At 47.1% G+C, this 24787-nt stretch overlaps 1 protein-coding gene across 1 annotated transcript in view; it reads left to right on the forward strand.

Annotated features, from left to right (window-relative positions):
* The window catches only part of LOC135917030 (microtubule-associated serine/threonine-protein kinase 3-like), a 391234-nt gene that overhangs the window by 76167 nt on the left and 290280 nt on the right, over nucleotides 1–24787 (forward strand). Inside the window, exon 3 of the mRNA XM_070539813.1 lies at nucleotides 5588–5855. Coding sequence (XP_070395914.1) covers nucleotides 5588–5855 — 268 coding nt within the window. The remainder of the gene's footprint in view (nucleotides 1–5587; nucleotides 5856–24787) is intronic.

The following is a 24787-nucleotide window of genomic DNA, read 5'->3' on the forward strand; positions in this document are numbered from 1 at the left end:
TGAAATTAAGGGCACTACCTTTAGTGGAGCTTTCCAGGTTTCTCTTGGTTTACCCGAGCTCTGGCAGGCGTCAAATAATCTTAAAAGTTTTCTACGTCTTTGAAACATCCCGGCCAATAGTATTCCATAAGCAATCTTTCCTTTGATTTGTTTATGCCTAGCTGGCGAGACCACCCATTTCTATGACATAGACTCAAAAGGTCCTCCCTGTACTTAGTAGGTACGACTAACCGATCTAGAATCCTACCCTTTCGGTCTGTGTAGTGCCGATACAACAATCCTCCTCTCGTATGAACCGTCACGTTGCGCCTAGCAATGCCTTGTTTAGCTGTGCGATGCAGTTTAGCTAAGCTATGATCATCCATTTGATCGGCTGCCAGTGACCCTCTGTCCACACGTAAGAGCTGAGGAAAGTTTTTCGAGGGCGGTGATAGTAACGACCTTGTCTCGCTTGCGAGTGCTTCAGCTGGCTCCTCCTGCAGGCGTGAACTTTGACACCTTAGTGATACGCTCTCATTGAGCTGGTCAGCTGGCAGGTTTTCCTCAACCGTTTTTTTTCATCCCTCGAGCCTAGCTCGGATTCGGTTACTGAAGTTGCCTCATTTGCTGCGGCCGCTGGAGCAGCTTCTGCATTTTCATCCGAAAGCGACGCGATTTACGAGCTGGGCCTCTCGTCAATGCCTCTACTACGCCCTCTCCCAGGTTAAGCCCTCCGACCGATTCGAAAAAATGTAACGGTACTGAGCGACAAAAATTTGGAAACTGCAGTCTCGGTCACGAACTCCCCGAACGGTCCACTGATTTTGACTTTGGCCATGGGCAGATATACGCTGTGCTCTTCTACAACCTGTTTGATTCATGCTACTTCTCCAATGAAATCATCATTGGTGCTTCACTGTCTTCCTTTCTTCTGTCCCTTTTCAAGAAATGTATTTTGCGCCACAAAGTATACCTAGGAAAGTCATGTACCGTCACGTAAGATGGATGGACAATGTCTATAGTAGTGGCTCTTTCTCGCAGCTACCGGCATAGTTTCCCATTAACTTGCAGGTCGTGAGGATACGGGCTTACAAATTCCATATTCTCGTGTTTTTCATCCACGGAGGAGAAAACTACGCTAGGCTTCCTGCAGTTTGCAGCGATATGCCCGAGTTTGTGGCACTTATAGCAGTGGAACGGTTTAAATATTCGAATTTTCTTTTCTGCTCTTTTAGCACTGTTTCCCCATTTGATTTTTCCTCGCTCTTTTCTGAAGGCTTTTCCTCCACGTCTACATGCTCCGGTCGTCTAGTCTGCGAGCCCCTTTTGAACGGAAATGGTTTCCGTGGTTCCATTTCGACCGTCCCAATTTCCGTCCTCAGCGTTCAGCTTTCTACGCGTTGCGTACTCTTCGGCTAATTCAGCCGCCCTTTCCACAGTGTTTACATTTCCTCTGTCTTGCACCCACAGCTTCACAGATTGTGGGCTGCTTCTGTAAAACTGCTCTAGACACATGCATTCAATAATCATGTCTCTGCTCTCGTACACTTCCGCCTTTTCAACCACTCGACTAGGTCTGACTTTAAGCCATATGCAAACTTCGGATATCCCTCGCTATCCTTCTTGCCCGAACTTCTAAACCTTTGCCGAAAAGCTTCGGCTGAAAGGCGGTACTTCTTCAAAAGACTAGCCTTAACCTTCGCATAATCGTATGCATCTTGTGCACTGTGTCTGGCGATTACTTCCACCGCCTCACACGGCAACATAGACAGCAACCGCTGTGGCCATGTACTCGGACCGAAATTTATCTTCTCGCAATTCCTTTCAAAATTGCCTAGGAACAATCCCATGTCATTCCCAACCTCAAATGGTTTTAACAGCCTGTCCATGCGGTATGATTCTGCCTCACTTGATCGTCCCAGAGCCCCTTCACTTCCTTGAGATAACTCCAAACGTTTGCTTTCAAGTTCAAGTTGCATTTTTCTTCACTCGCGATCTTTCTCGCGTTCCTCTCTGTCCCGCTCTCCTCTCTCTCTATGTCCCGTTTCTCTATTTTCCTAAAAATTCTAACCCAATTTCTATGCCCTCCTTATTGTCCTGTTCGGAAATCAGCTGCAATAATTCCGATTTTAGTATTTCCTTGCGTACCTCCAGGCCCAGTTCCTCTCCAGCAATCAACAATTCGTCTCTCAGCAGTGTCCTTAACTCCATGATTGCTGCTTTACTACCTTGGACCTGCTCGCTAAACATACCTAGGTAAACACAACCTACCTAACAATCAACAATCCAGCTTCCCTACAGTTCTAAGCAGAACAACCACACAATGAAGCCTAGAGAATCAAAGCAAGAACCAAGCACTCACCGCAGACACAGCACCACGTCGCAATGTCCGTCTCACCGCTGTCAGCTAGCTGTAAGGATTGAGATCGGGCATAAAATAGATGATAGCTGGCCTATGCCGTCGTCCAACTCATCCACACTGGGGACCTTGTTGAAGGGAAGGGCTTATTCTCATCTACAACGAGGAATATGGGATTTATTTACAGTAACTACATGAGAGCGTTACAGTTCATTATTCTAGCATTACTCAAAGAGTATGCACACTGAACAGCCGACCACGGCTGCTTAAGTACAATCTGTCCTCTCTAGATCCCCCAGGTGAGAGAAACGACCGTTCAACCTTCGACAAAATGGGAGCGTCCAAAATCATCGTAGCCGACTCGCCTTCTAGGGGGAGGGTTTACACACCCACGTCCTCGCAGGTTTCACTGAACACACCAAGGTGAGAGGGTTCTCGCACACAGTGGTCTTGACCCGAGCAGGCGCCTCTTGATCCCAGAGTTGACCCTGCAGTCAGTGGCCGTCTGTCCATTAACTGTGACCTCTTCTGGTGCCCATGAGACCGCACCGCAAAACCTCCTTCCAGGAGTTCCCCCGCTCCAAACAAACCGAGACGGTGACGGTGAACCCACTAACAGTACTTGGTCCGCCAACAGCGTCTAGACATGGTGGCGCCGGCGGAATGTTGACGAGACGCATTGTTGCTTTTACAAAGTGAGTCGTCGCAGCGGGTCGGGAGAGTTCGGAGGCTACTTCTCCTCAATATCGCCACCACTGCAGCTGCGGCGGGCTGGGAGAACTTCGTAGGTCGGTACCTCAGCCGGCCGTTCGTAACACCATCTGACCGCTTATTTTCTGCGCAATCGCTCGCGGGTATTCTCCGTTGCGGGACATTTCTTCCTGCCGTTCAGCAGCCTTGAAACGTAGATGTTCGGTGCTTTGTAATAGCCTGTAACAAAGACGTAGTATGACTAGTCACTCGCTTACTCCTGGGCCATCACAAAGCGTTCAGCTTCGAATGTCGGTGGGCTGTCGATGTAGTCCATTAGCCATTCTTCGGCACATTAATTACAGTATGCGATGATCCACTTATTCTGGAACGCGGGCGATAGAGCGGGCGTATGGCTGCGTGTGAGTTTGGGTGGGTGTCCGTAAATTTCGTGCGAGAAAATTACTATGCGAGAAAGCGGCGCTGCTCCCGTAGCTACTGCGTATAACGAGCGGTAATTCGCCAACGTGCGGGGGTTCAGGTCCTATCATTGGAGGTTTGAGATGGCAGGTGAGTGAATATATTTAAATCCTCGAGGAAAGCAGTGCATCGTGAAAGGCCGGCAACACATGACGTCGTTACGTAGCAGCGGTCCGTGGACTTGGTCGCACAGATTCATTCAATTCTCTATTATGCCCATCACTATTTTTGCAGCCTACTACGACGCACGTCTTCCCTCTACTGTTGTTCAGCATGAACGGAGCACATTGCGTTGGCAAGCACCAAGTTCCACAGTAGCAGGGAATATGCTGTTTCGCCTGAAGCAGCGTGCGGTGCGCCGCCGAAAGCGTCGCCTTGTTCCTCTAGAGCTCCTCGACAAAAGTCTACATAGAGCGACTGACAGTGGTCTCGCTCCAGGCAGCCGTCAGTTGCACCTCCCTCCTCAAAGAGGCAGGACCTACGTCGAGTGAGCTCCTGAACAACACTTTGCTATGTGGTGAATGTGGTTTAAATCATGGATCCGGTACCTGAATGATGTGCGGCGTACTGTTGGCGTATTTCTCTGGCATTTACCCGCCGTGGTTGCTCAGTGGCTATGGTGTTGGGCTGCTGAGCACGAGGTCGCGGGATCGAATCCCGGCGGCCGCATTTCGATGGGGGCGAAATGCGAAAACACCCGTGTACTCAGATTTAGGTGCACGTTAAAGAACCCCAGGTAGTCAAAATTTCCGGAGTCCTCCACTACGGCGTGCCTCATAATCAGAAAGTGGTTTTGGCACGTAAAACCCCATAATTTAATTTTTTTCTCTGGCATTTACCGCTAAGTCGCCACTAAATTTTTTTTTTTACTTCTCAAGGCACCCTTGGCGATCAGCCGTGACCTCGTAATACGAGAGCTGGCATATTCAGCATGGTATGGCCGATGGCCGGAATTGAAGAAATATGAGTTTCAGTTTAAATTTCTGACTTATAAGCCGCAGGAGAGGCATCTTGTTCAGCGGTGTTTTAATATACGCAATGGATCAGTACTCAGTAACTCATGAGAAAGCGCTGCACATACTGCAATGAGTTCAACGGAGCGAGCTAGGCCTTCGAAGCCAGCAAGGATAGCCGCGCTGACTTCAATGTCCCTGCGGGGCCCACAGGCCCCAGCTTCTGCGCCCATTAAGTTTGCCTCTGCAATCTGAACCCAATTTATGAGCGAATTGATGTACATACTGAGGTACTCCGAACCACACGAGTATTCGGGATCTGTGAAACGCGTAACGTCTTCGCAGTCAATGCTCTTAAATAAAAGGGTGCATACGACCACCATATTGTTCGCATGTGTTTCAGGCTGTGTGACGAAGTCGTGAGAAAAATTGTCTTCAACACCATGCTCCAAACATTTCTGCGGTTCGCTATTTTACCAACTCGTAATTTTCTTTTCGGTTTGCTTCTTTTTTAGAACGATGGCTCTACTACCCCAGGTACAAGCCCGGAAAACACCTGGCTTCATTCAGCCAAGGTCAAACTGGGACTTAGCCTGCCACTACCGGTGGCTACTGCATACGGCGCGTGGCCGTACATATACCTTGAAAGCGATCTGCCATGTGTACAAAGTGCGCAGTACGCCGTTAGCTTCGTATGCGCTGTGATTTCGACGCTTAGTTCACGTTGAAGCGAGACGCAACATCAAGGTCAATTCGCTCGCTGCTGCTGTTGCGCCGAGCAGCGTCTGTGTGTTGTGGTGTAGTTGTAGATGCGGTAGTTGCTGACGGCGCCGAGCAGCATCTGTGTCCTCTCCCAAAGCAAGCAAAGCCATGCTATCGCTCGACAAACTTGGTTTAACCACGGCAATTTTTTAGTCTTGAGTGAAACAGCCATGACCCGCGTCATCTCCATGCGCTCCCGTTCTGTTGCAGCCGTTCAGCCGATACTTGAACAGTGAGGTGTACATCTTAGCACTGATAAGCAGCCCGAGTCACGCTTGCCCCAGCTGGCAAGTGCATATTTATGGCGAGTGCGCGCACCTGGCTACAATTGACGGAGTATCTTGCATCGTCCGGAAACATGCAGGGCTGCACAACCTGACCTACAAGAAGGCGCAATACATCGCCAAAGAGTTGGGCGACAACATTCGCAAGCTCATCGTCATAGTGGGCGAGCTGGCCACGTCACTGGAGAAAGTGTCCGACGTGCCGCCGACCGACTGGATGGACATTGGAGACACCATCGTGGCCAAAACAGAGAAGGTCAACCCGGCCGAGATCGCCCCTTTCTGGACATTCATCCCAAAAATGAAAGACTTCCTCTCCATAAAGCTGCTCGGTGCCGGAGGATTCGGGTGAGTGCCTTCCTGCAACACAACGTGTCGTTACTGTGAGCGGAGGAAAAGCTTCGCCACGCTTTCTTTTCTTTCTACGAAGTTCGTCCTTCCGAGCCACTTCGAGGTATAGGCACGTCCCTGTCTGACCTTGTCTGGGGCCTCTTAATTAAAGACTAACTGGCGTCACGCTACACTTGTATGCGCCAGCATACGGCGACTGCCATCTGTAGGAGCGAGTCCTGCACCACACGAAGATCCTCAGATGTCTATGAAACACGCGAAACGACATTTGCGATAGCCGACGATGACGCTCTCGTGTCATGTTCTACGAAGGACACTGTGAGAACACTCAGTGATAGTTGTTTTGGCGACTAGAAAAATCTCCGGGCTGTGGAGATGGCTTTGCTCACTACATGCCACGGTCAGAACAGGGCACACGACGCTCCTGCACTCTACAGCACCCACAAGGTGCTATTGCAGGGTTTGTTGACACTCCGACAGGGCGCCGGGAGGGCTCCGGATCGCCAAGAAATGCGGGTTTATCAACCCCCAAGATATCCTAATGTAGGACAATCAAGGCTTGCGAGCAACGGCCGCTCATCGCAAGACCGATCCGCACGCTCTAGGCTAACCGGGTAGCGGTTCACCAGGCGCGAAAACTCACGGGAGCAAATGTCTCACGTAACCAAATCGTAGTGGGCCTGCTAGGAAGCGCTCTGTTCTGGGGGCTCCCGGAGGCGGCCACTGGGGGAGCAATCACCGAGCAGCGCAGTCCCGGTGCTGCTCGACGCCGGGAGAGAATCTGCGCAGCTCCAGCCAGGTGATGCCGCCTCGAAGACCGCAAATGGGCGCCACCACGCGCGAGCTCAGGCGCGGGAAGCGCACCTAGTTCACCACAAGGAACCTATAGCAGTGTGGCTAGGTTCCTGTTTCGCCTGGTTTCGGACTTGTTCAATGAATGAAAAAGTGTTTGAAGGTGAGCTCGAAAGTGAATCGATTTTAGCCCGCTGCGATATAGCTAAGGCACATTTATACAATCTAATAAATATTTTCAGCCGGAGCTCTTGTTAAGAATTCCAGCAATATGACCGTTGTAAACGCATGCTTTGGCTGCCCTACGCATGCTTTGCCGATCAGAAGAAAACTTGAAGAATACTTGCAGTAGCTAGCGGAAGCGGCTAGCAAATGATATCCTAGTGCAAAAGGAAGACAACGCGCATTAATTAGCCACGTTCAACGCCATGTATAGGCGCTTCACTTCGCGGACTCGTGCAGCCGCTGTGATCTGCGCAGTAGAAATTGAAGAAATTAACGCAGAAGCTGGCGAGTTGTTTAAGTATGCGTAAGCATTGTGCCACTTGCCCGTCTCCACGCAGCCCGGTGTCGATGCTGTAAAACTTGATGGCGTTCGGCGACCATCGCGTTCCGCAGTACGAGCGCCTTTTGCATCAGTGTTTCATCACCAGGCGACAGTGCCCCCAGTGCACGGGTATTTTTGCCCCCAGCGACATGCAGCCGCCGGGGCCGGGATGCGATCCCGCGATCTCGTGCTTAGCAGCACAACACCATAGCCACTCAGCCACCGCGGTTAGTTTGGTTTGGACTCGTTTCGATTGTCATGGTTTGCGATTGTTTCGCAATCCTTATTTGTTTGCATTTATTCATTACCTGCATCTGCATCGCCAATAAGGCATTACAGCAGGGGGGATTTCATTTGAAATACAAAAGCATATATATATATATGTGTGTGTGTGTTCACCGCGTGGTAAAAAGCATCAACAGATTTAATTAGCGCACCATCAGGCGCAAGATGATTCCAGGCGCATGCTATCTGGATAAAAAAAGAATACCGCAACACGTCACCTTTAGAAGCAAGTTTCTTGACTTTCAAAAGGTGATCCTTTCTTTGGGATACATCCGAAGCTGTTTTCATGTATTTCTCTCGACTAATGCCAGTATGAGAATGATATATATTCATTGAAATAACTTTATTGAGTGCCCTGCGATTTAGTGGGGAGGGCCTGGACCCCGCCTAGGTTTCGGCCAAGGGTTGTTGGCCCATGGCGGCTTCCTCGACTCGCTAGACGGCCCAGAGTTGGTGCTCCAGGTTTGAGCTGAGCATTGCAGACTCCCAGCAAGCGCGGAGGCTGTCCCTGTTTACGCTTTAAAGGAATTTCAAACGCAGGTTTCTCCTGCGAGTCTTTAGGTCCATTCATTGAAGAGTATGTTTAGCCTCTGTCATGCTGAATTCTCTGTCACAGTTTCCAAGGATGGCAGCCATGGTTTTCTATTTTTCTTTCTTTCAAGTTTGTTCCTTAATTCCGAGGTGTATGGGTACCAACACACGCATCCGCATTCGAGAGCTCATCGTAGTAAAATACAATTGTGCTTTCAGACCTTTGGGTAGCGGACTGAAATTCCGCCTAAACAAAACCGAGCACTGACGTCGCTTTATTCGTCAGATAATTTATGTGCCTACTCCATCCCAAGTGCGAGGTGAAAAGACACCTAAATATTTCAATTCCATTGCAGTACCTAAACTAGCCTCAGGGATTCGATACATGTGCTCTTGGTAGGAATGCTTCCTGTAAAGGTGACGTGCATGCATTTGCTCACATTTAGCGACATGTTCCAACGTGCACACCATGCTGTCACAATGTCCAAATCATTCTGCAAAGCTCATCATCATCATCAGCCTGGTTACGCCCACTGCAGGGCAAAGGCCTCTCCCATACTTCTCCAACTACCCCGGTCATGTACTATTTGTGGCCATGGTTACGGACTGGATTCCCTTCCTGGGAATCCAGTCCGTAACCCTTAAGAGGAAGCTTTAGCTCGGGTGCTCCTATCTAAATACATGTAAAAGGAGAATTCGTTTTTCTCGGCAACCACTGCACCAAATTTAACGGGGTTTGTGGCATTTAAAAGAAAAACTTAAAATCTAGTGACTGTTGGTTTCGAATTTTCGAATTAGGTCGTCAATTTCTTATTAAAAATTGGCAAAAATCGCAAATTTTGAGAAAACGAAACTATCAAGTTTACAACTCCGTAACTCAGCAAGAAAAAATGATAACGCAATTCTGTGATTTGTACCTAATAGCACATCTAAAGCGGACAAATTTGACATCTTACACATGAATCTAAAAAAATTTATTATTATGTAGTTACAACTTTTGCAGAACCCTCGTAAACAACGCAACAAATTCACGTAAAATGTAAAATAACATGTGAAATTTGTCCGCTTTGAATGATCTAATGGATGCCGTTTATAGGACCGCGATATCGGTTCTTGATGCCGAGCTATTAGTTTGTAAACTTCGTGCTTCTATTTTTTTCAAACTTCTGAATTTTTGAAAATCTTTTTAACAAAATTCAAGCCCTAAATAAAAATTCCGCTTCCAACGGTCACTAGAATTTAACTTTATCTTTCAAATGCAACAAATTTCATTACAATCGGTCCAGGGGTTATCTCAGAAAAACGTTTTTGCGTTTTTACATGTATTTGAATAGACCGCGTCGGAGTTGGGCCCGAGCTAAAGCTTCCTCTTAATGACCATCGGTTATTTTAACGCGATAGCTAAGGAGCTCGTGTCGCAGAAAAGCCGGTGTCGTCGGCGTCGGTGTCGGCGTCGGCGTTTGCGGCGTTGACCGTGAGCGATAAATCACGGCAGGCGCTTCATAAATAAAAAGCAACTTCCAAGATTGGCCCGGTGGGAATCGAACCAGGGTCTCCGGAGTGTGAGACGGAGACGCTACCACTCAGCCACGAGTTCGATGCTTCCAAGCGGTGCAAACGCGCCTCTAGTGAATGCGGTGTTGCCTTCGAAACGAGCCGTGGAAAGTTATACTGCGGTGTATATCGGTAATTATGAACATGTAACGTACAGAAGTCACGAGTTGCGAAGTGCGTTTCCGCTGCATTTCTTCTGCGCTTTCCGCACACGCAGAGCCATCTTGCGGCAAACACAGAAGACCCCCTCCTCTCAATGTACGGCGCTGCCCCGACAGGAGGCGCGCCGCGCGCGCATTGGGACCGCTGCCAGGCGCGTCGCGGGACTCCCTCTCCCCTGACGACGCTTCGCCGTGCTCCCGGTTTAGATTACTATAGGCCAAGATATAGTCCGGCGTTCTCGGCGCGCCAGGCCGCGGCAGGCGAAGTCGGATACGCTGCGCTAGCGACGCCAGGAGTGCAAGAAATTTGCTTCCTCTAGAGTTCGGCGTGCGCGCGCAGCTCGAGGCTGGCGCCATCTGTGCGTCCGGGAGCGCAACTTCGCCGCGGCGAACAGCTGTTTACATGGCGCATGCGCGTCGTTCGGGTAGCGCGCGCGCTTCTCGTTCCGCGCGCTGTTTGTGCGCTAAAATGAAAACTTTTGCGGGATGGTGTTAACTTGTCCTGACAGCCAGAAAAAAAAACATAAGGTTTTACGTGCGAAAACCACTTTCTTTCTGACCTGGGCTTCTTTAACATGTACCTAAATCTAAGCACACGGGTGTTTTTCGCATTTCGCCCCCATCGAAATGCGGCCGCCGTGCCTGACAACCAGAACATCGTATTCATATTGCTAGTACTTCGGCTACGTCAAAAACGGAAGCGGACCATGTATGTACATGCGAAAGCTATTCGACAAGCGCCCTCAACTCGGCGACTACCACCAGCTAGTACAGGAGCTGCGAAATGCAGCTTATCTGTGGCGAGACCACACTGCTTTCGTATAGCTTCCCACGCGTTGTTCTTGCGCTCTGTGTCGCGGTGGTCCATGCGTTTCACATCGTATACACATGGAAGGTTGCAAATCGCTTCAAGCAGGCGTCCTCACTCGCGCTGTCATCCCACACGGATGTTCAAAAAACCACAGCCGCCCTGTCAGTACGCGCACCGCAGGCCGCCATTCTGCCTTCTGCTCGCTGCCGCTGCAGCGCGCAGTGCATTCTGGTCTAGCGGCAGCCGCGTGAAATAGAACACGCTCTATCTCCGCGCCGGCGGCGTTGTGCTCGCCAAGCGCGCCTAAGCACGCCGGCTACGCCGGGACGCCGGACTGTAGAGTGCGCGTTTTTTACCGACGTCGCTTAACCGCGACGCGCGTGGCCGCGCGCGCGCGTTACGCCGGACTATATCTTGCCCTTATCTATCTCTCTGCCCGTGCCGATCACGACGTTTGGCTGGCGTAGATCGTTTCCCCTCCGAGACACCGAGTTCTTTGGTTCGTTTCGTTCGCTCAGGCGCACGTTTCGTTGCCGCGCCCAACGCTGCGTTGCTCGACGCTCACCGCGTGATAGGTGGGCGCTAAGTCCGATGCGGGGCGCATCGTAAGTGATCGCTGTGCCGTAGCGCATTGTCTTACAGCGTTCCCGTCGGAACGCTGTCGCGTCCCACTCTTGAAGGCGAAGCTTAAGCGTCCTCCAATGTTTCCCTCCTCGTTACATGTCCTGCCCATGTCCATTTCTTTTTCTTGATTTCAAATAAGATGTCATTAACTCACGTTTGTTCCCTCACCCAATCTGCTCTTTTCTTATCCCTTAACGTTACACATATCATTCTTCTTTCCATGCTCGTTGCGTCGTCTTCAATTTAAGTAGAACCCTTTCCGTAAGCCTCCAGGTTTCTGCCCCGTACGTGAGTGCTGGTAAGACACAGCTGTTTACACTTTTCTCTTGGGGGATAATATCAACCTGATGTTCATGATCTGAGAATGCCTGCCAAACGCGCCCCAGCCCGTTCTTATTCTTCTGATTAATTCAGTCTCATGATCCGGATCCGCAGTCACTACCTGTCCTAAGTAGATGTATTCCCTTACCATTTCCAGTGCCTCGCTACCTACCGTAAACTGCTGTTCTCTTCCGAGACTGTTAAACATTACTTTAGTACTCTGCAGAATAATTTTTAGACCCACCCTTCTGCTTTGCCTCTCCAGGTCAGTGAGCATGCATTGCAGTTGGTCCCCTGAGTTACAAGCAAGGCAATATCACCACCGAATCGCGAGTTACTAAGGTGTTTTCCATTAACTATTAACCCCCAATTCTTTCCAATCCAGGTCTCTGAATACCTCCTGTAAACAGGCTGTGAATAGCGTTGGAGAGATCGTATCTCCCTGCCTGACGCCTTTCTTTATTGGGATTTGGTTGCTTTCTTTATGGAGGACTACGGTGGCTGTGGAGCCGCTATAGATATCTTTCAGTATCTTTACATACGGCTCGTCTACACCCTGATTCCGTAATGCCTCCATGACTGCTGAGGTTTCAACTGAATCAAACGCTTTCTCGTAATCAATGAAATAAGGGTTGGTTATATTCCGCACATTTCTCTATCACCTGATTGATAGTGTGAATATGATCTGTTGTTGGGTGGCCTCTACGGAATCCTGTCTTGTCCTTTGGTTCACAGAAGTCTAAGGCACTCCTCATTCTATTTGCGATTACATTAGTAAATAATTTGTAGGCAACGGACAGTAAGCTGATCGGTCTATAATTTTTTCAAGTCTTTGGCGTCCCCTTTCTTATGGATTAGGATTATGTTAGCGTTGTTCCAAGATGCCGGTACGCTCGAGGTCATGAGGCATTGCTTATACAGGGTGACCAGTTTTTCTAGAACAATCTGTCCACCATCCTTCGACAAATCTGCTGTTACCTGATCCTCCCCAGCAGCCTTACCCCTTTGCAAACCTCCCAAGGCTTTCTTTACTTCTTCCGGCGTTACCATAACACATATCTCATGACATCTTCACTGGTGCGCCCTTCTTCACATTCGGGACGCATGTATTTATTCCAGTCTAGGTTAGGCTCTAAATGAATAATGTCGCTTTCGAGGGATTATTACATACAGTATCGCAATGCACATATTTACAACACCTCAAATGAGTTTAGCAATGTATATATAAAATATTCGTGCAACTATTTACAAAAAAAAAACAGCTGCCTTATCCGCAGAATTCCAGATTTTCTCTTATTTGCCTTAGCATTTGCACCCAATATTCTGTCATTGATCTTGCGGAAACATGAACGCAGGATTTTTTGGCCCCTATTTGTAATTGTTTCAGCGATTGGGTACGCAGCACTTATTAGGCATATCCTGGCATGAACGTAATCTACATTCCGCGGCAATGAAGGCTTGCCGGACACACAACCGCCATCGCAGCACAAGCGCAGAGACTACATGCATGGTTGACGTCCAGAAAAAAAAGTGCGCTCGAAAGCATGTCGCAGCATGCCAGGAGTTTTCTAACCCCGAAGCTATCCAAGGAGTGGCAGTGTTCCCAAAACTAATCGAACTGTTACTCGGTCTTCCGCATCCCATTTTCAACACAGGTGCGCCACTCGTGGCTTCGTAGCACGCTGCGCGGAACTTCTATGTGGACCTCTTTTGCGTGACGTAGCTCAAGGGGAGAGGGTACAGCCAGGAGGGTGCTCGCGCGCCACAGGAGAGGGCGCGTGTCTCACTCAGACGAAACCTCACGGCGACGGCGGCGGCAGGAATGCGCCTGGAGTGTCCATGTAATTGCTATCGTAATAATAAATTAATGTATAAAAGAAAGTAAACTTGAAAGCAAAAACGCTGGCCTTGGTGAATTTCGAGCCTACGACCCCAAGCTCAGAAGCCGAATGCCTTATCCTTTGGACTAAACACCCACTTCTTTTTTCTTTTTTTCAAGACATTCGGGAAATACATCAATACGCACTATTGCCACCATTTCACAATATTCACCTTCCCACCGCTGCTGTTTGAGTTTGCGGTAGAGATTACAAAAGTGTCATTTTAGAGAGAGCATCCATGAATAACAACATTTCATCGTCATACACCAATATCTGAAACACTTCACGTAGTTTACTCACATTTTCAGCAAAGTAACAGTTTACTGTTCTCAAATTTATGTCACAATTCCTTACAGCCATGCGGTTTATCCAGATGCTGTAAAGGCCGAGAAGAACATGCCATAAGGTATACTGTCTTGCCCTGTGGAAAAATAAGGAATACTGTGTGGTGCTGACGGTACTTGTTTTTTGTTAGTTTTTTGCATAATATCCCAAAAGATGACCGCACTCCAACAATGTAGAAGAACGTGTTCTATGGATTCTGGTTTCTTGCAAATGAAACACTTAGCCCCCACAGTAAATAGTCCCCTTTTTCTTCTAGCCATGTTTTCACAGGCACAGTTTTTAAAAAAATGTTTTCACTCCTCCAGCTATCGTCCTTCGTTTCACACGTTTTAGCACACCTTTCCCCTGGCCTTCACGGTACATTAATCGATACATTGGTTCTGAGAACATAATGTCTATTAAATCCGTGCTTATCCGCTTACGTGTCACTGCGGCCAAACATTGTATGGGAAAGTCGTAATTTAAAAATCTAAATGCCACTACCACCTAACGTAGAAATTTACTCGTTGCGTAACACCCAACCTCCCTCACCGACGCAACAAAGGTAAGAAATTGCTCAAGCGGACTTGAATAACTGTTCGCAAGAAAAACTTTGGCGTGTCTCGCAAAAACAAAAGTATAGAAACTCGTTATTTAAGGATAAATTCGGTATAATGACAAGCCCCCCTGACCCAACATGCGAAACAAGTTGTTCCTGCTAGTTCTTTCATATTCTGACTGCCACAGAAACACAGCGAATGCTCTATAGCATTTCTCAAAATTGAACCGGCAACAGCTCAGGACTTGCATGAGATACCACAGCTCGCTCACCAAGAAGATTCCGCAAATAGCCGCACGTGCGAATATTGAGAAATCACGCCCGTCCCACCTATCAGTTTGAGCTTTTAATTCCCACACCTATCCATTCCATATATCCTTGGTGTCTCGATGTGGGCTTAACGGTACACCAAGATAAATGCCAGGTGTGAGCGTCAACTGCATACGTTCAAAAACACGCGGCGTTGTTTGCCACCGGCCATGCCACAAAACCACACACTTATTCAGGTTTATATTGCTGTCCGTGATGTCACAAAACTCACGCATAATTGTCATATATCAGCTAGAACAGTCACCTTATCAGCGCAGAAAACAACAACGTCATCAGCGTAAGCTAAGAAACGCACTTCTCTCCCTTCTACGCTTACATCACGCACATCCTGACTATAAATCATTTTTTACAGGTGGCCTCTAGATATATTGCGAACAAAAGAGGTGACAGGGGGCACCACCGACGAACAGAGGAACTCACTTCAATCCTTTCATTTAGCTCATGATTGATAATGATGTTAGTTTTACAATTAGTGTATGTCATTTTAACTCCCTCTGTCATCCGTGATCTAATTCCGACATAACCAAGAATTGAAAACAGGAGATTATTACATATTCTGTCGAATGCCTTTTCTAGATCAATTTGTAACATAGCGACTTTCCTCAAATCTGCATCACAAGTTTCAAGTATGCTGCGATCCGCGTAGATATTGGTAAATATAGACCTGCCTCTTGTCCCGCAGGTCTGATGCGGTCCTACTAACGCACCAATAACCACTTGTAGTCTCCGCGCAAGTATCTTCATTAAAATTTTATAACCTAGCTACGTTTGTCAGGTTAATTGGCCTGTAACCTGTGAGTTATTAACTTTATTCGAGTCGTCGTATCAAGACTGCATGCGCCCTCTTGAAAGACGGTGGCCGACGAGCTTCTAAAGACACGTTCTAACCCGATGGCCATCTGTGAGCAGAAGGCTCTGTAAAAAGCTCCTCTGAAGGCGGCAGGTCCTGGCGATATTCCATGGTTAAAGTCTGCAATGCCCTTTTCACCCCCGTCTGCAGAGATGAAACTTAAGTCGAAGCACATGCTTGACATGATTTAGATGACGCCTGGCGTTAACGTGCCCAAAGACGCTCACTGCGTTTCCTTCGGCGCGTTCCCGATAGGCGTCACTCGGATCAAGTCAAGCATGGGCTTCAACTTAAGTTGCATTTCTGAATACGGGGATCAGTCTCCTTTTCTCTAATATCTACTGATAATCTTTCGGTTTCTTCAGCGTCTAACCTAGGTAGAAAGGTTAGAAAATGGCTCTCATACCCAGGCTTGCTCGGTATTCTACACTTGAAGAGCTCTCTGTAATATTCCTTAAAGGCATAATTGATTTCTTCGGGATTTTTAGATACGTTCCATTTGTATTCAATCTCAACTATTTCATTTCTCCTCGCACACTTTTTCTCAGTTTCTAAAGCACTCTTTGGTGTCATTTCATCAGTCAAGGTCTTTTCCGCTGGTGCGCGGAAAAGTGCGCCACAGCATTTAACCGTGTCGATAGCCTCAGTATTATTCTTTATTTCCCTTATTCGCTCCATAAAGGCGCTTGGCGTTGCAGTTTCAGCATACACCAATTCTTGAAGCATTTTTTGAAGGTTTTCTTCTTCTTGACGCTCTTCAAAACGTATTTCTACTGCTTGCTCTATGGCGTTCATATTTCTGACTTCTTTAAAACTCTCCCATCGCTCACCCCATTTCTTTCACAGTCATTATTTGCTTTAGCAATTTCCTTTAGTAAACTTACTAGCAATTCATCGTCCTTTAATAGGTTCGCGTTTAATTTCCATGTTTCCCACTTCATTCTAGGTTTTGCGGTGATCCTCTTCCGTATCGTGAAGGCTACTAAATAATGGTCGCAAATGCTATGTTCAGCACCTTGTAATTATCACACAGAGTGGCAAGTTCTTGCGAAAGATAAGCTCTGTCGAACCTTGTATGGCTACTGTCTTGAAAATGAATATAATGCCGATTATTGCCTCCATTCGCGTAATGGGCAATGTCCTCCAACAAGGCTCTTCCTATAGCCCCCCCCCCCCCCCCCAGAAAGGCAACGCTCTTATCAGCCCAGTATCCATCACTCGAACGATCGCCCGAGCTCAAAAGGCAACTGAAATCTCCTAACGCTATCAAACCATCGTCGGTTTTAAAATACTGCGATAGTTCTTGAAAGAAACTTAGTCGGTCATTCACTTTCGTTGGCGTGTGCACACATGTATTCGGAATTTCATGTTGCAATATACAAAATTGCACAGCACGAATCGTCCACTCTTACAACACCTGTTTCTTCAACTATAGCCAAACTTTCTTAATAAACATACGGCAACCAGCCGTTGTGCCAACAGCATATGGCTAACGCATACAATATAGCAGTCGCTAAACTGTACGACCATGCCGTCAGTCTGACTCTCACTCTCTATTTTAGTCTCTCAAATCGCCAAGATATCTAAATCTTCTTCCAACATTATGCGTCCGAGCTCCGCCATCTCGCACTGAGACCTCTAACGATGAGCGTTCCCACCCGCAATGGAGCTAGCGACATATCCATTTCAAACAGCAGGAGTAAAACAACAGGTAAGGCGCCCAGCAAATAGCAACCTTCACAAACCGAGCGTCCCTGTTGGCACAACAGCTTGAATGGGCACCAGACACGCCAGTCGCGTTGGTCACTGCGTCGCCTGCCCTTGAGACAAGATGAAATTGTAGAACAAGTGCAGTAATGTTACCTCGTGCTTAAATTGACATAACTAGGCAGCTCGAAATTTCAGTGCCACAGTCAGAGTGCCCGCGCCACCAGGCTTACTGGCACTTGTGCAGGTGAGCCTGGTGGTGTGGACGCTCTTATTGCTCAGATATCATCATGATCATTCTGGTTACGCCCACTGCAGGGCAAAGGCCTCTTCAATACTTCTCCAACTACCCCGGTCGTGTACTAATTGTGGCCATGTTGTCCCTGCAAACTTCTTAATCTCATCCGCCCACCTAACTTTCTGCCACCCCCTGCTACGCTTCCCTTCCCTTGGAATCCAGTCCGTAACCCTTAATGACCATCGGTGCAATAAAAACAGCGCTAAACGACAGGACGAGCGAAGGGACACAGACAACGCCGCTGACTAACAACCAAAGTGTCTTGATTCTTTCAGTCAGCATATACTATATGCTCCACCGCTATCTGAAACCACATAATCAACAGAATTGGGCATGCGCAGGGGGATTGCCATTAATGCGATAGGAAGGCAATCTCCTTCGGAAGGAGAGAAATACAAGGGAGGCTTACACAAGCTTCGCCACTAACGTGAATGTGGAAACCTTCGGAAATAAGGCGTGCGCGGTCATCACGGTATTTTGACAGGTAGGTCACACCTTCGAAAAAAGGCTTGCGGCCACATTCATTGCAATGCAGTGACAACTGACTATCTTTTGCTCGTTTTTGATATTTGTTAGAGTGCTCGCGCATGCGGTCATTGATGCACTGTCCCGTTTGGCCGATATAAAAACGCTTGCATGATAGGGGAATCTTATACACCACACAGTCACAACAGTCACCAACAAACCTCTGTCTGTGCTGTTTTTTACAACTTTTTTTGTTGTTCTTGCTTACCCGATTGACTTGGTGGCACAGGCTACCTAACTTCTTCTTGGCAGTGAACAGCAACCAGACGCCTGCCCTGCTAACAACCTTTTTGAGATTGTGCGCAACCTGGTGCACATATGGTATAACCGCAACCATTTGTCGTGAGCGATCCTCAGATAGAGCAGCTGCCGACTGCTTTCCTTTAAGGTTCGTTGCGAGGCTTTCAGTGATGCTGGTCAAAAGCGGTACCGGGAAACCTGCGAGCTTCAGCCTGGCTACTTGCATTTCGAAGCTTACCTCCACTTGGTGGTCACAAGACCGGATGAGGGCCGCCTTCATGCAGGATCTTGCTGTACCGCGCTTGACTATCTTTGAGTGCGCGGACGAAAATGGGAGAAAGCTCTTATGAGACCGAGGAGCGTAACCCCAACATACATGATTGCTTGAGAACGTTAGCTCCAAGTCTAAGAAACGAAGCTTGTTGTCTGACGGATGCTCCGTGGTCAATTCAAAAGAATCTAAAACTATGCGGAACACGTCAAATATGACTGCAGCAGCAGGCTGCGCGTCAGTAGTGTTAGTATTGTAAAAAATTAAAAAGTCATCGACATAACGCATCACTTTTACAGTACTTGTATTGCTGAGCTTAGTTACAAGATTGCGGTCATAGCTGGCTAATAAAATGTCACTAAGAACAGGGGCTATACATGAACCTATGCACACACCTTTCTTCTGTATGAAAAGCTTATCCTCCATTGAAACGAAAGTGGAAAGCATATAAAACCTTAAAAGCTCGAGATCTAAAAACTTGTCGACGTTGATACCACATGCATTCTGAAACCTAAGAACACCATATTTATTAATGCAATGGCGGACTTCAATGCATACATCAAACAAACAAAAAAAGTTGTAAAAAGCAGCACAGACAGAGGTTTGTTGGTGACTGTTGTGACTGTGTGGTGTATAAGATTCCCCTTTCATGCAAGCGTTTTTATATCGGCCAAACGGGACGGTGCATCAATGACCGCATGCGCGAGCACTCTAACAAATTTCAACAACGAGCAAAAGATAGTCAGTTGTCACTGCATTGCAATGAATGCGGCTGCAAGCCTTTTTTCGAAGGTGTGTGTCAAAATACCGTGATGACCGCGCACGCCTTATTTCCGAAGCTTTCCACATTCACGTTAGTGGCGAAGCATGTGTAAGCCTCCCTTGTATTTCTCTCCTTCCGAAGGAGATTGCTTTCCTATCGCATTAATGGCAATCCCCCTGCGCATGCCCAATTCTGTTGATTATGTGGTTTCAGATAGCGGCGGAGCATATATATGCTGACTGAAAGAATCAAGACACTTTGGTTGTTAGTCAGCGGCCTTGTCTGTGTCCCTTCACTCGTCCTGTAGTTTAGCGCTGTTTTTATTGCTCGTAATCATGAACCAACCAGCCCAAATGCGTACGCTTCTGCGACCATCGGTGATCTTCCCTCCTCGTTACATGTCTTGCCGATGCCCATTTCTTTTAATTGATTTCAACTAAGATGTCATAAATTCGTGTTTCTTCCCTCACCCAATCTGTCTTATCTTATCCCTTAACGTTACACCCACCATTTTTCTTTCCATAGCTCGTTGCGTCGTCCTCAATTTCAGTAGAACCCTTTTCGTAAGCCTCCAGGTTTCTGCAGCGTACGTCAGTACTGGCAAGACATAGCTGTTATACACTTTCCTCTTGAGGAATAATGGCAACCTGCTGTTCATGATCTGAGAATGCCTGCCAAACGCACCCCAGCCCATTCTTATTCTGATTTTTTTCAGTCTCATGATCCGGATCCGCGGTCACTACCTGCCCTAAGTAGGTGTATTCCCTTACCACTTCCACTGCCTCGCTACCTATCGTAAACTGCTGTTCTCTTCGGAGACTGTTAAACATTACTTTAGTTTTCTGCAAATTCATTTTTAAGACCCATCCTTCTGCTTTGTCTCTCCAGGTCAGTGAGCATGCATTGCAATTGGTCCCCTGAGTTACTAAGCAAGGCAATATCATCAGTGAATCGCAAGTTACTAAGGTATTTTACATTAACTCTTATCCCCACTTCTTCCCAATCCAGGTCTCTGAATACCTCCTCTAAACACGATGTGAATAGCATTGGAGATATCGTATCTCCCTGCCTGACGCCTTTCTTTATTGGGATTTGGTTGCTTTCTTTATGGAGGACTACGGTGGCTGTGGAGCCGCTATAGATATCTTTCAGTATCTTTACATACGGCTCGTCTACACCCTGATTCCGCAATGTCTCCATGACTGCTGAGGTTTCGACAGAATCAAACGCTTTCTCGTAATCAATGAAAGCTACATATAAGGGTTGGTTATATTCCGCACATTTCTCTATCACCTCATTGATAGTGTGAATATGATCTATTGTTGAGTAGCCTCTCCGGAATCCTGCCTGGTCCTTTGTTTGACAGAAGTCTAAGGTGTTCCTGATTCTATTTGCGGTTACCATAGTAAATACTTTGTAGGCAACGGACAGTAAGCTGATCGGTCTATAATATTTCAATTTTTTTTGCGTCCCCTTTCTTATGTATTAGGACTATGTCAGTGTTCTTCCAAGATTCCGGCAGGGTCGAAGTCGTGAGGCATTGCGTATACAGGGTGGCGAGTTTCTCTAGAACAATCTGACCACCGTCCTTCAACAAATCTGCTGTTATCTGATCCGCCCCAGCTGCCTTCCCCCTTTGCATAGCTCCCAACGCTTTCTTTACTTCTTCCGGCGTTACTTGTGGGATTTCAAACTCCTCTAGACTATTCTCTCTCGCATTATCGTCGTGGGTGCCTTGTGGTACTGTAGAAATCTCTATAGAACTCTTCAGCCACTTGAACTATGTCATCCATATTAATAAATGATATTGCCGGATTTGTTTCTTAACGCATACATCTGATTCTTGTCAATTCCTAGCTTCTTCTTTATTGCTTTTAGGCTGCCTCCGCTCCTGAGAGTGTGTTCAATTCTATGCATATTGTACTTCCTTATGTCAGCTGCCTTACGCGTGTTGATTAACTTGGAAAGTTCTGCCAGTTCTGTTCTAGCTGTAAGGTTAGAGGCTTTCATACATTGGCGTTTCTTGATGACATCTTTCGTCTCCTGCGATAGCTTACTGGTATCCTGTCTAACGGAGTTACCACCGACTTCTATTGCACACTCCTTAATGATCCCCATAAGATTGTCGTTCATTGCTTCACCACTAAGGTCCTCTTCCTGAGTTAAAGCCGAATGCCTGTTCTGTAGCTTGATCTGGAATTCTTCTATTTTCCCTCTTACCGCTAACTCATTGATCGGCTTCTTACGTACCAGTTTGTTCCATTCCCCCAAGTCTAGGCTAATTCGAGTTTTTACCATCATATGGTCACTGCAGCGCACCTTGCCGAGCACGTCCACATCGTGTATATGCCAGGGTTAGCGCAGAGTATAAGGTCTATTTCATTTCTAGTCTCGCTATTCGGGCTCCTCCACGTCCACTTTCGGCCATCCCGCTTGCGGAAGAAGGTATCCATTATCCGCATATTATTCTGTTCTGCAAACTCTACTAATAACTCTCCCCTGCTGTTCCTAGAATCTATGCCATGTTCCCCCACTGGCGTATATCCAGGCTGCTTCTTGCCTACACTGGCATTGAAGTCGCCCATCAGTATAGTGTATTTTGTTTTGACTTTACCCATCGCCGCTTCCACGTCTTCGTAGAAGCTTTGGGCTTCCTGGTCATCATGACTGGATGTAGGGGCGAAGACTTGTACGACCTTCAGTTTGTACCTGTTATTAAGTTTCTCAACAAGGCCTGCCACCCTCTCGTTAATCCTATAGAATTACTGTATGTTACCAGCTATATCCTTATTAATCAGGAATCCGACTCCTAGTTCTCGTCTCTCCGCTAAGCCCCGGTAGCACAGGTGGTGCCCGTTTTTTAGCACTGTATATGCTTCTTTTGTCCTCCTAACTTCACTGAGTTCTTTATTTCTCATTTACTGCCCTCTACTTCCTCCAATAGCACTGCTAGACTCGCCTCACTAGTTAACGTTCTAGCTTTAAACGTTGCCAGGTTCAGGTTCCAATGGCGGCCTGTCCGGATCCAGGGATTCTTAGCACTCTCTGCTGCGTCACAGGTCTGACCGCCGCCGTGGTCAGTTGCTCCTCAGCTGCTGGGGACTGAGGGCCAGGGTTTGATGCATAACTGCGAGTCGGCCTAGTTGGAACATATTCATATTGATACTTTTTGTGCGCAAACAAACAGGGACGAAGAATAGGGGCAACACAAGGACGAGCGCTTTCTAACAACTGGTTTATTTTTGAAGAACTACTTACTTAAATACCCACAGAACTGCGCGTTCTAGTCAACAGAGCACCCTACAGCGCATATGATACCCGCTGATCTGCGCCATCAAGTCAAAAGAGCAACGTCAATATTACATATAACACTTGTGATAAAAAAGACGTGGACAAAAGCCACCCGGTCATACTAAAAACAGCAAAGTGCATAAAAACAACCACTTACAATAAAATGCGTTAAAGATGGGATGATAGAAGCGAATTTTCTTTATCTAACAATGAAACAGAAGGATGGCTGATGCATTTATCTTTTTGTTTTTCAATCCAGTATGCTTCCACGATTTCCCTAGCGGTTGTATAAAATGTCTGTGCTAGTAAGAGAAGGGGAGCAACCATGTTCTTGGCAATGCATTGCCAAATGCGTACTAGGGCGACCTTTAAGGCTAGACAAGTGCTCCCTTAACCTAGTGTTTATCCATCTCCCAGGGTTTGATTGTTGTATTCATATAGGTTGTGGCCAATACGGCACCAGGGTGGCCAATCTTGCTCTGGTGAGGAGTGCGTTACTGGTTCTAGTCACCGTGATCAGGCCGCACTCCAGGCCTGTTTATGCAATTTTATGAACACGCGAATTTTTTTTTTATCTGGTGGAAAATTGTGCGGCACCGGGAGACATCCCCGCAGCAAGAGGTACGTTGTGAGATTCTCCGAAATGACTCTGCTAAGTGGCCGGACGTTATTACTGGCAGCTTTCGGAGTGTATGCCTTGAGAAAGGGCCATTGTATTTTCAAAATCGGGCAGAAAATTTTCCGTCTTCCGAAAGGCAATACAAAACTCAGAAACGCTATGTCACCTCATATTTTCGTGCGAAAGGCTGTAAATGGGGAGGCGTACGAGCGACACTGGTTAATGTACTCGCAGTCCAAACGTTCCGTTTACTGTTTCATGTGCAAAATATTTTCGATTTCAAGCAACCTCAGTGCTTTCACCACACACAGCTTTTCTGATTAGAAAAGAGAAGAAGAAAAGGTTTGCGCACATGAAGATAGCGTCGAGCAGCGGAACAACGTAGCAGTATGGCTCGCCCGCTCTAACTCGAGCAGCACAATTGACAAGGAGCTGGTTAATCATCGTGTCGCTGAGATCGCTTACTGGACAGAGGTGTTGAAGCGCGTAGCCGTTGTAGTTGAGTTTCTAGCTCAGCGCAACCTAGCAGTTTAGGGGCAGTGAGGAGATTTTTTGGTTCACCGAAAAATGGCAATTATATGGGAGTGCTTGAGGCCATTGCCAAGTTTGATCCCTTTCTAGAGGAGCACATCAAACGGTATGGGAACAAAGGAAAAAGTCACCCATCGTATCTGTCAAAAACCATTTGTGATGAATTTATCGAGCATATGGCAAAGGCTGTCAAGGAACGTCTCGTTGGCGAAGTGAAACGCACTAAATACTTCTCTTTAATTGTTGATTCGACTCCAGACCTTGCTCACGTTGATCAGCTGTCAGTTGTTTTACGATACTATTTAAATGGAATGGTGTACGAACACTTTCTTGGATTTGTGCTAATTGAATAGCATACCGGCTTGTATATTTTCGATACCGTAATGTCCCTCTTGACGACCAATGGCATCTCAATTGATGATTGTAGGGGCCAAGCTTGTGATAATGCGAGTAATATGTCAGGAAAATACAAAGGACTGCAAGCTCAAATCAAACACCTGAACGAATTGGCAGTCTACGTCCCGTGTGCTGGTCTTTCATTGAACTTATTTGGCGCGTGTAGCGTTGAGAGTTGCCTTGAAGCAAAGTTTTTCACGGTAATTCAGAGACTGTATGTGTTCTTTGCTGCCTCACCTAAGCGATGGAGGTATCTTTTGGAGAGCATGGGCGGAACTGGCCAGCAGCTTGTTTTGAAAAGTCTCTCTGAGACCAGGTGGTCAAGACACGTTGAATTATGTAAGGTCATTCTGAAAATTTTCAATGCAGTGTTGCGTTGCCTTGAAGCTATATCAAAGAGCGAGGAAGAAAATGGTGACACTAGGAACGAAGCGCAGTCTCTCTTCAAGAAAATGACAAAACTAGAGACTGCATTTATGGCGATTTTCTGGAGTGAAATCTTGGAGCGCTTTGACAAAACGAGCATAGCACTTCAGAAATCAGGCCTATACATTTCAACTGCTGTAGACCTGGGGAGCTCTCTAGAAGGCATTGTTAATTCTTTGCGACCTCTCTTTGATACCTTCGAAGAGAGAGCACGCACGGTAAGTGCCAATCAATGTTATCAGGATGAGGGCAAAGGCATCGTTTTGAGTAAGCACCCGGACGGAAAATGCTAT

Source organism: Dermacentor albipictus, chromosome 6 (genome assembly GCF_038994185.2).
Source record: "Dermacentor albipictus isolate Rhodes 1998 colony chromosome 6, USDA_Dalb.pri_finalv2, whole genome shotgun sequence".
Lineage (NCBI taxonomy): Eukaryota > Metazoa > Arthropoda > Arachnida > Ixodida > Ixodidae > Dermacentor > Dermacentor albipictus.